The 15,490-nt window shown below is 46.1% G+C and overlaps 1 protein-coding gene across 1 annotated transcript in view; it reads left to right on the plus strand.

Moving 5' to 3' along the window:
* The window catches only part of LOC117051585 (IgGFc-binding protein-like), a 30,737-nt gene that overhangs the window by 10,903 nt on the left and 4,344 nt on the right, over window positions 1-15,490 (plus strand). Inside the window, exons 9-16 of the mRNA XM_033158124.1 lie at window positions 1,314-1,455; window positions 2,419-2,747; window positions 3,662-4,235; window positions 6,806-7,401; window positions 8,461-9,025; window positions 9,863-10,455; window positions 11,991-12,561; window positions 14,887-15,086. Coding sequence (XP_033014015.1) covers window positions 1,314-1,455; window positions 2,419-2,747; window positions 3,662-4,235; window positions 6,806-7,401; window positions 8,461-9,025; window positions 9,863-10,455; window positions 11,991-12,561; window positions 14,887-15,086 — 3,570 coding nt within the window. The remainder of the gene's footprint in view (window positions 1-1,313; window positions 1,456-2,418; window positions 2,748-3,661; window positions 4,236-6,805; window positions 7,402-8,460; window positions 9,026-9,862; window positions 10,456-11,990; window positions 12,562-14,886; window positions 15,087-15,490) is intronic.

Here is a 15,490-nt window from a genome sequence, read left to right on the forward strand (position 1 = left end):
TTAGTTTATATTTAAATTCCACTCAGTTTTGCCCTGGCCCTGCCCACCTGTGGCATGTGACCCTCAGAACATCGCCCAGAAGGGAATGTGGCCCTCAGAGGTTCATTCTAATGAGTCACATTTATTTTCTGTTGCTCTGGAGGGCTGAACACAAACCAATAGGTTCAAATTCTAAGGGAAAAAATGATGTAGCCTAAACATTTGGAAGAACATGATGATAGGACGAAGGTGGTGGTTGCTCCTTCATTAGAGGTTTTTACGCAGAGTCTGGATTGCCACCTATCAGGGATGCTGTAGCAATGAATTTCCTGCCTTGGCAGTGAGTTGAACTAGGTGACCTATGAGGTACCTTCCAATTGTATGACTGAGCCTATCCCAGTTTTGTATTCTTCAGGCAGTGGCTATCCAAGGTCTTGCATCACACAAGAACCAGGCATTGGCAAACAGTAAACAGAACTCAGTAGTAGTAGTAGTAGTAGTAGTAATTTATTTATACCCTGCCCATCTGGCTGGGATTCCCCAGCCACTCTGGGCTGCTCACAACAGAATATGAAAAATACGATAAAACATCAAACATTAAAAACTTCCCAATACAAGGCTGCCTTCAGATGTCTTCTAAAAGCCAGACAGTTGTTTATTTCCTTGACATCTGATGGGAGGGCGTTCCACAGGGCAGGCACCACTACAAAGGAGGCCCTCTGCCTGGTTCCCTGTAACATTGCTTCTTGCAGTGAGGGAACTTCCAGAAGGCCCTCAGAGCTGGACCTCGTCTCGGCAGAATGATGGGGGTGGAGACGCTCCTTCAGGTATATTGGGCCAAGGCCATTTAGTAGTTGGCCAGATATTCTCTTATCTTCCAGAAGAAGGCAGATTCTAAGCTGCAAATGGCCACATTGGCACTGATACTGGGGAAATAGCACCCTTTAGGACTGCTACCATTTTCTTGCAGGTTCCACCTCATGTGTGGTGTATTTCTACTCCACCACCATTGAATCTCTATGGCCCAAAATCACCCACTGAGCTTAATGACCAAGTGGAGGTTTGAACCCTGGTCTCCCAGGTCCTGGTCAAACACTCGAACCACTACACCACACTAGCAGATTGTACCCATGATATATCCATATATGGGAGCCTAGATTCTTGAGTTCTCTTTGTAGAATGATCTGGAAGCGATATTGCAGGTAGAGCACATACGGTTTGGGAACTTGTTCCTCAGTCTGGCCTTCACGTAACTGAAATATGTGCTTACCAGTAAAGGCTATGGTGGTTGGTCATTTAATGGTTTGCTTTTCCCTTGGCAAATGTCCCGGCAGCCCCATGAGAAAGTCATGCTGAATGAATGCCAACAAATCTGCAGCTGCGTCCCAGGCCGGGGAGTCACCTGCGAGTCACACAGCTGCACCAGCGATGAGGCCTGCGAGGTCCAGGATGGGGTCATGAGCTGCGTCAATAAAGGTGAGAGGCTGGATGCATTTTCAGAAGGACAGTTTGAGGATGCGGCTGACCCAGGTCTCAACTAGGGATGGGGTGGGGTGGGGGAGTCAATTTAGTTTGTATTCCAAGATGAAACTACTTAATCCACACATCCTAAAACAATACGCAAACTGAAACAAAGCCATCCTTGTGTGTCCAGTCTTCTCTGAATTTTGCAATGCAGTTCTCCAGGGAAGCCATTGTCAGCTTAGAAGTATGCCGCTTTCCCAAAATGAACCATGCTAAATATAACCATTAAAAATAAGCACATTAAGAACAATTAAAAATGGTCATAATATCAAGAACCACAGAGAATGAGTGGATAATAATAATATAAATTATGTGCAATGGAAATAAGCTATCGTAGATTTACAGCTTGAATCTAGAAATGTGTACGGAATGCATACAAATAGGTAAAATGTATGTAGATCCAGCACCGAGGGCCTTCTAGCGGTTCCCTCACTGCGAGAAGCAAAGCTACAGGGAACCAGGCAGAGGGCCTTCTCGGTAGTGGCGCCCGCCCTGTGGAACGCCCTCCCATCAGGGATCAGAGAGATAAACAACTACCTGTCATTTAGAAAATACCTGAAGGCAGCCCTGTTTATGGAAGTTTTTAATTTGTGACTTTGTATTGTATTTTAATATTTGTTGGAGGCCACCCAGAGTGGCCGGGGAGACCCAGCCAGATGGGCGGGGTATAAATAATAAATTACTTATTTATTTATTTAAAATGCATGTATAGTAATGCAGAAATATTACATGGCGTGCAAAAATAGTAGGGGAAATTACTTGCAAAATTGTGCATATTAAGCAAACTTGCATAAATAAGTACATACTGGGGGAAATTTACAGCATGCTGGTTTCATGAGGGCTTCTTAAGAAAAATCATCGAGCCCACAATGGTTCCTGCATCGAGCCCACAATGGTTCCTTTCTTTCATTTTAGATCCTTGCAAAGCCTTAAAGTGCCGGACCAAGGAGACGTGCAAGCTGGAGGATGGCAGAGCAACATGCGTTCCAAGTTACAACGAGACCTGCTGGGGCTGGGGAGACCCTCACTACCACACTTTCGATGGGAAAGACTTTGACTTCCAGGGCACCTGCACCTACACAATTGCCAAGTATTGCAGCAATGACACCACCTTGGTGCCGTTCACAGTGGAGGCAAAGAATGATCACCGGGGGAGCCAGACCATGTCCTACGTCAGACAGGCCAATATCTATGTCTACGGGCACAGCATCTCCATCCGCAGGAAGGAAGCGGGCAGAATCCGGGTGAGTCATTGCAGTGGTGTCTTAGAATTACGGAACTGTGGAGTGAGTTGGGAAGGATCCCAAGGGGCATTTACATACATCAGGGCATGCTACAGAGGAGAAAAGCCCTCTGGGGTGTTCCTGATGGTGAACCTCAGGCCTGAGAGCCAAATGTCGTCCTGCAGGCCTATCCATTGGGCCCTTGGGACTCTACTCAGAACATACACCTTCCCGGCAGCACTTCCTTTTCCTTAGGCAAACATACTAGTGTGGAAAGTTGGGGGGGGAATGAAATTATGCTGGGAAAATGAGAAACGGAGAGAAACATCAAAACGACATATTTGCGCAACCCTAGTGTGGATAAATAAATGCTATATTCACTGAATTTTATATGGATGTATGAATGAATAAACTTTTTTCTTAAAGTCATAGTCATAGGACATCATAATATAGATACAGCAAACCATCATTTTGACATATTAAATAAACAAATATAAATGCAAAAAAATATCCCTGATTATTATTCAGTGCTTTGTTTTCTGGGATACTCAAGGGTATGCAGTACCGGCAGCTTTTTTCCCTCCCAAATGTTAAAATGTACTTACTGTAACAACTATATGGTGAGTACTGGCAACTTAAAAACAAACCAACCAACCATTGTTGTTGTCACCTTTATTTAGTTATTGTATTTATTTCCCTGGTTTCCCAGGTCCTAGATAGTGACTGTATTTTTGCCTACAAACAGGGTACATATCTGGTCCAGGAGGGGTGTTTTTGACAGGGACTGGAGAACAGTTAAGGGATGTGCGCCAAGGGTGCTCATGTAAAGGGCAGTTTTGCAGGCAGTGGGAGACAGTGTCAGGGTCCTGAGCTGGCAATTGAGGGTACTATTTCAGAAACTAGTGTACTGACGACTTTCTCTCCCCTGCCTACAGTTGAACGGTATCATCACAAGCCTGCCTGTAACTTTGGAGGACGGGAAGCTGTGGCTCTTCCAGAGTGGCTTAAACGCTGTGCTGCAAACCAACTTTGGCCTGGTGGTGACTTTCGACTGGAGCATGATCCTGGAGGTCACTTTGCCCAGCAGCTACTACGGCACCATCTGTGGCCTCTGCGGGAATTTCAACCAAAACCCAGATGACGAGATGGTGACGCCCGCAGGCCACAAGCCTGCTTCTGAGGTGGAGTGGGCTAAGAGCTGGAAGGTGAACGACCGCGACCCTTTCTGCTGGGACGTCTGCGATGGGAACTGCCCGACGTGTGAAGAGAGCCAACGGCAGCTCTTTGGAAGCGAGGAATTCTGCGGCCTTCTCACCAAGCTGGGAGAGGGACCCTTCCGTGAATGCCATGACAAGTTGAGCCCTGACAACTTCTTTGACAGCTGCCTCTATGACGTCTGCCTCAACCATGGGGCCAAAAACATACTGTGCAAAGCGCTGGAAGCTTATGCTACTGACTGTCGCAAGGAAGGCGTGGTCATCCACGAATGGAGAGCACAGAGCGGTTGTGGTAAGAATGAGTCAGGGAGCAAAGCAGCTCCCCTGCATTGCGCTCCCAGTCCTCAAATGCTGATCCCCAACAAAGTTTCATTGATCTGGTTTGCTAAGCTAAACCATGGCTAAGCATGAAAGGACAAGAATCATGGCTGCTTTGTTCCGCGCACAGCCCTGCAGCTGCTGCCATGCTACCCAAGGCTCAGCCATGGTTTGGTTTAGTGCTAAGTCTGAATCTCTGCTCATGGTTTGTCTCATGTGACTCACAGTTTGCTCGAGGGAGAGGTAGGGGCTGCACAAATTTCATATTGAAATACATTTTTAAACATACATTTCATTACAAAATACATATTGAAATGCATATATTCCCAACATATGCATTTACAAATATATTGTATTCTAATACATCTATATTTTAAAACAAATTTTGTTAATTTTTTTGAGCTGAAAACTGTAACTTAAAATTTGAAGATTGAAATCTGAAGGATCATTTTGTTCTGCTCTGCATGTAGTTATGGCAGGAGTGGACCAGGTCAGTTTCCAAAGAAGTCGCAGAAACCGAATCTCTCGAGCATCACTGCTTGCCCCATGATTTAACTTATATGTGTTTATTAATTACAATTATTCATATACTGCCTTTCTAGAGACAAATCCTTCTAAGAAGGCTTGCAGGCAACATTAACTTTTAAAAATATATATATTCAGAAATGCAAACAATATCAACATATTTAAAAGTCACCAGGATCCTTTCCAAAGGATAGTGGCTGGCAAATGGCCCTATAGTGGGCGGGGGAAAGGACAGTCTAGCCAGAAGTCGTATGTACCTTCCCTTTTCTTGCTCCTGAAATTCTTCCCACAGGACCCATAGTGAATGCCATGGTGGGGCAGTGGCACTCCTTTGAACCTCTGGTTAGTTGCATCAGTGCTGCTTACCAGGAAGATGAGGGCAAGAATGGAGGTGGTGAGGTCAGTACAGTGCAAAAAATAAAATAAAATGGCACCACGGTGATTTCACTCCCCAGCCTCAACCTCCCAGGAAAGAGCAGTGATGAAACTGACCAGAAGTCAGGTGTGCACCGCAGCCACCACACCATCCACTACTGCAGAAGACAGCTTGCCCTCTGGGGTGGAGGAGGTAGAGCAAGAGCTGAGGTGGCCTTTCCTTGCTTGCTTCCCTCTCTCTTCTTCAGTCCTTCCAACAGAGCAGTTTACAAGAGGTGGCTTTGTGGAAGTGTGCGGGGGGCGGAGGGGATAGTCTACCTGGAGCAGGTCCTGGGGTGGTCTTTGCCTGCCTCCTTGTCTCATGTAATCTTTCCCACTTTATTGTGGATGGCAGATCCTGTGCAGGTAGGGAGAGGATACACTTGCTGAAAAAGACCCTGAGATGGTCTTTGTCTGCCCTCTCTCTCCTGTGATCCTATCCCTGGCAGTGGCAGAGCTTCATGTTCCAGCACTGGGGTAGTGTAGAGCAGGTGGGGGTGAGGCTGGCTCGCATCCTGGGGGTGTGGTGTGCTGCCCACAGGGGCATGGCAAGTCGCCTGTGGGGGCATGGTGCCAGGGCTGGCGCGTCCATTTAGGCGAACTTGGCAACCGCCTAAGCCGCCAAAATGAAGGGGGCGCTGGCCTAGCTTGGGCGGGGGTGCGGGACAGGCTAGCAGCAGCTTCTCCGCTGTAGCGGAGAGGTGCTGCTTGCCCCCTACACCAACCCGGCTCCTGCTAAAGCAGGCTTTGGCGGGGGCAGGGGGCGGGATGGGCGAGCAGTGGCTTCTCTGCTACAGTGGAGAAACCGCTGCTTGCCTCTCCACCCCCCACCTCCCGCTAAAGCAGGCTTTGGCAGGGGAGTGGGGGGCACCAGAAGATTGGTCTCACCTAGGGAGCCAGAAGCCCTAGCACCGTTCCTGTGTGGTGCTCTGCGTGATCGAGGGGCAGCAATGATGGCACCCCACTGGGATTGAGCTGCCGGGGGCGGTGTGCTCCCCCCGCACTCCTCTTCCTCCGCCAGTGATCCCGTGTCAGGCTTCAGAGAAACGGCTTCCTCCCCCCCCCTTTGGCCGTCCATTGGCAGAACAAAGCAATTAGAGTCCCTTACCAGTTTAAGAACAACGCAGCCATTCTCAGAGTAAAGGTGCTCCCAATTAAGCTTCCCTCCTACTTCTCCTTATCTCCATCACTTGCCCCCTCTGGCAACCTGATCTCGCAACCACTGAGCCTTCTGCATAGCAACCTTATCAGCTCTCCTGGCCCTTGGAGGTAAAGGCTGGGCACTTTCTAGCGAAGGGGAGTCGGTTATCCCTCTCTCCTAGCTGTTCCCCACTCAGCTCTGCCTAGCTCTTTTTCTCCGAACTACCGTATGTCGCTCTGCAAACCAATTCTCTAAATCTATACTGCTCCTTTGTTCCTGGGGAGATTCTCTCCTGGTCAGGAGCAGCAAGAGGGGGAGGTTCCCACCATTCCTCATCAGAGCTGTAATCCTCAGTCTGGTCTCTGACACCTAGGTTAGTCGGTGGTAGATGGCCATGATGTGGCAGTGCTGGTACTTGATCTCTCCTTTTGTTGCAAAGTCTTTGTTGCTTTGCCCTCTTTCAGCTTTGTCGTGCCCTGAGAATAGCCACTATGAGGCCTGTGGAAACGCCTGCCCAGCCAGCTGCTCTGACCGATCTGCTCCTTCGACATGTGATAAGCCCTGCGTGGAAACCTGCCAGTGTGACCAAGGCTACGTGCTCAGCACTGACAAGTGCGTCCCCGTGAAGAGCTGTGGCTGCACTCACAATGGCCTCTACTACAAGCCAGAGGAAGAGTTCTGGGCTGATGAAACCTGTGGCTCTCACTGCAGGTGTGATCCCAGCCTGGGCATGGTGGTGTGCCGTCCAGCCAGCTGCAAGGCTAGCGAAAGGTGCATGACGGTGGATGGCATCCGGGGCTGCCACCCCATCAGCTATGCCACTTGCACAGCAACTGGGGACCATCACTACACCACCTTCGATGGGAAGAGATATGACTTTTCGGGCACTTGCGTCTATCAGCTGGTTGGGCTCTGCTCCAAGGACCCAACTCTCACTCCGTTCACCATCTCGATCCAGAACAGCCAAGGCAGTAAGACGATGCCTTTCTCTTCTGTGGTTACCTTGGACATTTACAACAGAACCGTTACAATCAGCCAGGAGCATCCTTACACAATCAAGGTATTGGGGACATAGGGAGAAGAAATGGTATGGGATAGTGCAGGGATGGGGACCCTGTGGCCCTCCAGATGTCACTGGGCTGCAATTCCTTTAGGAATTGATTTAGGCACTAGGAGAAGATATATTGTTTAGCTACTATCTTTCCTTGCTCACGAGAGTGAGATCAGCAGTGCACTATCCTTTGCAGCTTAAACTTGGAAGCAAAGACAAGGTTGATTTAATCTCCTTGAAACAATGATCCAGGGTGCTTTAAGGCAGACTGGATTTTCCCTGGTATTACCCCTTTTCTCCCCCTGAAAAATAATAGCTGCACATAGACATTGTTTATGTGAAGAAGCAAAAGTAGTATTTACTTACATACGTAATCTAGGTCTTAAAGCAGCAGCTACAGTAGCAAAGTAAAGGCAGCAATAAACATAGGAAATTGCCTCAAATAAAGTCAGATCAATTGACCCATCTAGCTCAGTACTGTTGATACTGACTGGCATCAGTGGCCTAGGTTTTCAGAAAAGTTTTCACACTCATTCTGCAAGTTACATGGAGGTGTCAGGGACTGAACCTAGGATCATCTGCATGCAAGACAGATGTTTCACAAAACAGCTAAGGCTCTTCCCCCAAAGTATAGGCTGTGACATATTTGGTTCATTTAGAAGCACAGAATTGTAAAGTTGGAAGAGACCACAAGGATCATCAAGTCCAACCGCCTTGCAATGCAGGAATATTTTACCCAATGTGGGGCTCAAACCCACAACCCTGAGATTAAGAGTCACATTATCTACTGACTGAGCTATCCCTCATGGACAATATTCCTGTATCTAAACCTGAACAAACCTCACAACTCCACACAATTACTCATTATCTCCCCTATTTCTCTAGTCAACATAAGCAATGGTTGTGGTAGTGAGAAGTGAAGCTCAACAACATCTGAAGTGCCATAGGTTCCTTCTTCCCAGCAATAGACCTTTTGGTCAAATTCTTAATTTACCCTCCTCTATTGACTTCTTTGGGTTGGCAGGCTATGTTTTGGCACCTTGACCTCATTTTCTCTGTCTCCTCTAGGTGGATGGAGTATTTGTGGATTTGCCCTTCTACCATGAAGATAAAGTGAAGGCCTACATCAGCGGAACCCATGTCCTTGTAATAACCAACTTTGATCTTACCGTGACCTTCGGCTGGAACAGACTGGTCCACGTCACTGTTCCCAAGAGTTACCGCAACGCGCTTTGTGGCCTCTGTGGCAATGACAACCAGGATTCCGGTGATGATCTGATCATGAAGGGTGGGAGCCCAGCAGCCAATGTCAACCAGTTTGCAGAGAGCTGGAAGATAGGTGAGATCCCTGGTTGTGGGAATGGATGCACCAGCAACTGCCCAGTATGTGAAGAAGCACAGAAACAAACCTACAAGGAGGACCGGTACTGCGGGATCCTCATCAGGAAGGACGGGCCATTCAAGCAGTGTCACAAAGCTATAGATGCAGCAGCCTACTTCGAGGATTGTGTTGTCGATGTCTGCCGATACAAGGGCCACCATGAGACTCTCTGCAGTGCCATCAGTGCTTATGTGACAGCCTGCCAAGCTCAAGGCATCCAAATCGGGCAGTGGCGATCAGCCTCCTTTTGCAGTAAGTACTGGATCTGCTTGAACAAGGTAGCACTTATCTAAATTGGACTACCGTGATTTTTAAAATTGCTGCTAGCACGCAGAGTTTGTGCTGCAGTGGTTGATTGTTCTCAAGCTAACTTTTTAGACTATCATGAAGTGTGGTTGCATTTAATGGGGAATCATGCTTGGAGTAGACCCATTGAAATCAATGGGCTTGTCATTTTCAGAGTAGACCCATTGGAATTGATGGGCTTATATAACTAGTTGAGTGGGTAGTATCTAACTTACTCAGAGTAAATCCATTGGAAATAATGGATCTGACTTAGGTTTGGGTTTGCTCAGAGTTGAACTGGCATTGGGTACAACCCATTGATATTATTGGGTTTATTCTGAGAATGACTTAGTTTGATACCACCTGAAATAGCCTTTAGATGGGTTATTTACATTATTCTGAAGAACGTTTTCTTAAAATGCAGTTTATACATTTGCTAAACTTAAATTTGTGAGTGAAACAAGCAGCCAAACCATGGTTCCCAGCAACACGAGGGGCCAGTAATTAGTGGGGCGATCATAGAATCATACAATTGTAGTGTGTGAAGGAAACCCAAGGTTCATCTATTCCAAGCCCCTGCAACACAGGAATAATACACTGCACATACATTTTAGCCTAAAATCGGGTTGGCAAAGTTGGCAAGGGGATTATTAAAATTAAACTAGTTCAAATGATTTTGTGTGTGTGCATGACAGAACAGAGAGTCCTGGCTGATTCCACCTGGCTAAGATAACACCTAGCATCGATACCCCCACCCCATCTTTTCCTCCTCAGCTGTTCATGGTCTCTGATGTTTCCTTTCAGGTCCTTCTTGCCCCCGTAACTCCCGCTATGATCTCTGTGGCAATGGCTGCCCTGTCACCTGCCACGGCCTCTCGGCTGCAGATGGGTGTCAAATGTCCTGCAAAGAGGGCTGCTACTGCAATGCTGGGTTTGTCCTGAGTGGAGACCAGTGTGTCCCTGTTGGGGACTGTGGCTGTGTTTACCAAGGCAGATACTACAAGAAGGGAGACAGTTTTGTCCCCAGCGCCTCCTGCCACGAAAGATGCCGCTGTGGAGACAACGGAGCTGTGGAGTGTCAGAAGGTCTCCTGTGGGGCTCAAGAGGAGTGCAGGGCGGAGAATGGCATCCAAGGCTGCCACTCCATCAGCTGCGGCAAATGCAGCGTGGCTGGAGGAACCCAGTACCTTACCTTTGATGGACAGACCTTCAACTTCTTCGGCTCCTGCACTTACACCTTGGCCAAAGTCTGCAGCAAGAATCCCGAGCTTGCACACTTTTCGGTGGTGGTGGAGAACGAGGGGTCAGGTGACAGCGAAGTTGTGCCAAAGATGGTTGTTGTCACTGTGCATGGTTACGCCATCAGCCTTGTGAAAGGAATGACCTGGAAGGTTCTGGTAGGTGTCCTGTTCTGTTCATCTGCTGGAAGTTGTCTCCTTCCTGTCCACATACAAACATCACATAGAGACACTTCCCACTTCCTTGCGGCACTGTTACCTTTCCACTGGGCACTGCTGATCTTCCATCATTAATTTCCCCCAGGTCTAAAAGGTCTGTAGCCAAGTCTAAGAAATAGTGGACATAGGGAGCTGTCTTACACTGAGTCAGAACATTGGTCTATTTATTTCATTATTGTCTACACCAGGCATAGGAAAACTCGGCCCCCCAGATGTTTTGGGACTACAACTCCCACCATCCCTAGCTAACAGGACCAGTGGTCAGGGGTTATGGGAATTGTAGTCTTCAAACATCTGGAGGGCCTATGCCTGGTCTACACTGATGGCCAGCGGGTCTCAGTTCTACCTCGAGATTGAACCTGGGACCTTTTGCTTGCAAAGCAGATGCTCTGCTACTGAGCTACTATGGAGAACACGTATGGAAGATCCACCAGGCTGGGCTGTCTCCAGGTTTGGGGGGGGGGCTTGAACAAAGTTCCCTCTGGTTGGTCCATTCACCTATAAGAAGGAGAAGCAGCAGACAGTAACATCCCAAGCACCATCTGGTGTCTGGTTTTAGCTGCCATTTAGATTTCCCACAATGCTTCAAAGTGACGCTAAGATGGCAGTTCACACACCCAGCTGCTTAGCACTGACTGGTGCACAGGAATGCTTTAAAAAAAAGTGTCCCAAGGCATGCACCTGTAGTGGCCTCTACCAAGATCTCATGGCCCCAACATCTGCCTGATGCTGGTCCTGCCACCAACTTAGAAGTTCAGTGTATGGTTCTTAACTATTTCTCCATCCAGCATTGCAGGTTACAGCAGGATAAGTGAATGAATTGGGCTTCTCCTTTCTGTATTCTTGGTGTATTTTATTTATTTATTTGACAATATCAATATACCACTGAATCAACTAAAACGTCTTAGTGATTTACATAACGCAATACAAAATACCGATTCAAATCAAACACTAGAGACAAATGGGCATAAAATGTGTCAACATATAAATAAAATCAGCAATTTGAAAACAGACGTACCTTTTAAAAAATGCATGTTTTAAAAATTACATGCCTGGGTAGGTTTGGCTAAGCTGTTGATTTATTTAATATGATTTGTGTACTGCTCAGTTATCAGAGCAGTTTACATCAAACAATGCAAAGCATTCATTAAGACAAAATCAAATGAAATCAAATGTCAACATCAAATTTATCAAGGTATAAATAGAACCAGCAATTTAAAAACAATTACACATTTACAAAATGACATGCTGCAATGTACAAAGTGGTAACTACTGCTCATGCATCTCCTTATTAGATGTTCCAATTTGTACATGCATGGAAGCCTGGGGACAGGAAGTTCCCACACTTCGACTGACTTGCTCGTGCTTCCCTCCCTGTTGTATCCTAGAAACACATGAACTTGCACTATTGTATGTCTTCATTCTAATATAACGGCCCATGTACTTTTCTTTTCACTTCTGTCTGATCTGCATAGGTGGATGGAGAGATGTACGCCCTGCCGCTAGTGATAGACAAGAGAGACGTTTGGGTAAATCAGGAGGGGAAGAATATTGTCCTGCAGACAGATTTTGGCCTAAAGGTCCTCTATGATTCCTCCCATTACGTTCTGGTATCTGTTCCCAGCGCGTACCAAGGTCAGATGTGTGGCCTTTGTGGCAACTTCAACGGTGACAGGAGCGACGAATTCCAGCTGCCCGATGAGAAGAGCACTGGGAACGTGACAGAGTTTGGGGCGTCCTGGAAAGTAGCGCTCAATAATGCCGGCTGTTCAGACGGCTGCAAGAAGAAATGTTCCTTGTGCAGTGCTGCAGAGACAAAGCTGTATCAGGCCGAGAGCTCTTGTGGGCTGATCCAAGCCGCATCAGGCCCCTTCAGCGAATGTCACTCCCTGGTAAAGCCGACTGAGTACTATAACCGCTGTCTCCATGGCATGTGTGCTTCCCAAGGGGCAAAGGACATCCTCTGCCAGAGCCTCCAGGCCTACGTTGCTGTGTGCCAAGCAGCTGGAGCAAACATCAAGGCATGGAGGACAGCCTCCTTCTGCCGTAAGTTTATATGTGGATCTGCTTCTCCATTGGTGGTCAGCATATACCAGTGTTTTTCAACCATTTTTGGGCAAAGGCACACTTGTTTCATGAAAAAAATCACGAGGCACACCACCATTAGAAAATGTTAAAAAATTTAACTCTGTGCCTATACTGACTATATATAAAGTAATTCTCTTGAATTTTTCCATTTTTCCCACGGCACACCAGGCAACATCTCGCGGCACACTAGTGTGCCACGGAACAGTGGTTGAAAAACACTGGCATATACCACAGGCCTGCAGCATTTTATGGTTCCCCAGCTTTTTCTGCAGTTCTGGACCCTCCAACCCCACACACTGCCCTTAGGCTTGTTTCCTGCCTCTCTCTCTCTAGTGCTTAGGGATGGAGGGGATATTTAATTTAATTTGCATTTAAAGGCAAACCTTTTTTTTTTATAAGAATTTATTGACATTTTTTACTTATGACAACATACACCCATAACCACACCAACATTTATACACATACAAAACAAATACAGTTATAAATCAAATACAAACATTGCCAGGATTTTCCTTCTTATTTAAACATCTCATAAAAAATTTCTTTTTCTTAATCTTGACAGTTGACTTCCCCTGCCTTTTCACCTTCGATTTCATACCCATAATCTACTTTTTAACCTCTTCTTTTGAAAATTAAACACAATTATATATATAGAATAAAACATTCATCTTAATCTTGATCATCTTGGTCTATAAACTTAATCAACTTATATTGACTTTACTTATAACACATCATCATAAATCTTCATAAATCATTCTTATCAAATCTACACTATCTCCTCTGTCCTTTAAACTGCTGCTAATAACATAAAAACTTCAAATATCTCCTTTCTTATTCAAACAAAAAATAAAACTAAATATAGCTGACAGTGTTCACCCTCCGATTTCAAAATGCCATAACAGACTGTTTTAGATTTTACTTAATACTTCACCCCACTCCCCCTCTGTCCATTGTCCTTCTTCTGGTGACGCCAGAACCAAACTTCCAAATGTCTTCTTTTTCCAAATATCCACAGATCCAGGCACAGTTCAGAACACTCCTTGCAACGAGCCTCAGGGTACCCATCTCATCTTCTTTCAGCTGCTCCGTTTCTTTGTACCATTCCTTTTCTTCTTGTAAATATCTTAATTCTTTGTCCCTTGCCCCCGAGCTCACACCTCGGGGACTGGATATAACAAATCTTGTCGTCGTCTTGGGGCTGCCACCCCCAAAAAACGAATCTTTTTCCCGGAGTAGCCCTGTCATTTCTCTCCATCCTTCCAGCAACCCTCTCAGCTCCTTAGCAAGGCTTTCTTCCAAAGTATCAAAGATTTTAAAAGCCTCCTCTGTGGGCATTTGATTTCTTTTCAAACCCCCACACAAGACTTTCACTTTCTGATAAAGCAGTTCCAGCCTCAAAGCATTGAGCCTTTGTTCATCCGTTAGTCCAGAGTTCAAAACAAAGTTCAAAGCAAAGTTCAAAGGCAAACCTATCTACTTCACACTTTCCATTAACAGTGCACAAGCAGAAACAAACTTTGCTCTCCTCTGAATTTTGCTATGAAGTTCTCCAGCCAAGTAATGTGGACAAAAATACACATACTGTGGTTGGGCACACATTAAAAAAAAAAGTGGGGGGAAGCATATGTTGGTGAAAATAGCATCTAGAAATACACAGTATTGTGGGAAATTGCTTTGTGAAAGAAGAAAAAGAAGTGCATATTTGGAGAAATTTCCCTTAAAATACTGATGAAATTTATCAAGGACCTTTTTAAAAAAAGAAATGAAAAGTTCCAAATTGATATGGAAACGAGCAGAACTGAATCTAATATAGGGGGGCGGGAATGAAATAGATCGGCAGATTTACCCATCCCTACTCGTCTCCAGCCAGCTCAGCCAATGGCAGAGGGGGTTTTCCGCTTGCTCTGCCCTTCACAGACAACATTCTGACAGTTCAGCCAAACACGGCCAGCAGCTTCACTCCCACCAAATCCCTTAGCGTATTACAATTTTTAAATTAAATTTATCTTTTTAATTTGTATACTGCCCTTCATCCACAGATCTCAGGGCTGTTCACAACCTAAAAATACAATACAAAAGGACAAAATACATGATAAAAACAAGAACAAAACCCCCCAAACCAATAACTCCCTCCCCACCACCACCAATGGAGAAGGTAATGGAAGTTGTTTAGTTGCCATTACTCCTGCCTTTGAATTGTCCCTTGATATCCTCCTTGCGTGCATGAGAAGCAGGGGAACTTTTCTTGGCAATTGTATCACTGTGTTTCCCTTCTCTCTCCAGCCCTTGCTTGCCCTGCCAACAGCCAATATGAGCTGTGCACCAGGTCTTGTGACCTTACATGCGCAGGCCTTTCTGCTCCCACCCTGTGCACCAAGAAATGCTTTGAAGGCTGCCAGTGCATTGCTGGCTTCGTGTCTGATGGGGAAACCTGCGTGCCGATGGAAAGGTGCGGCTGTGTGCATGACGGGTACTACATCAAGGTGTGTCCAATATATTCCTCTTTCCTTTTTATTTAATAAATTTATTTATTAGGTTTTTCAGATTAAAACTTTACAGTCACATGTCTCCGACGGGCGGGCTCTTCCCGAGACTCCAACTCTTGGGCATCGGATTCTTGGCCTGGCGCCCCTGAGAGCCCGGCACCTGAGTGCCCCACACCCCTGGCACCTATGGTTAAGATGGCCCTGTGTCCAACATGAAAACAAGATTCCAAGGAATCTCTTTGTTTCCCCTCTTCCCCTTTGTGGGCCCTATTGTTAATCATTTCCTCCTGCATCTTTTATAATAATCAAAAATGTTTATCTCTCCATTGTATATAAAAAAACTCACCATTAAACTACAAGTGATATTCCAATCCTACTAAGGATTTTAACTGTTTAAAATT

Source organism: Lacerta agilis, chromosome 8, assembly GCF_009819535.1.
Source record: "Lacerta agilis isolate rLacAgi1 chromosome 8, rLacAgi1.pri, whole genome shotgun sequence".
Classification (NCBI taxonomy): Eukaryota; Metazoa; Chordata; class Lepidosauria; order Squamata; family Lacertidae; genus Lacerta; species Lacerta agilis.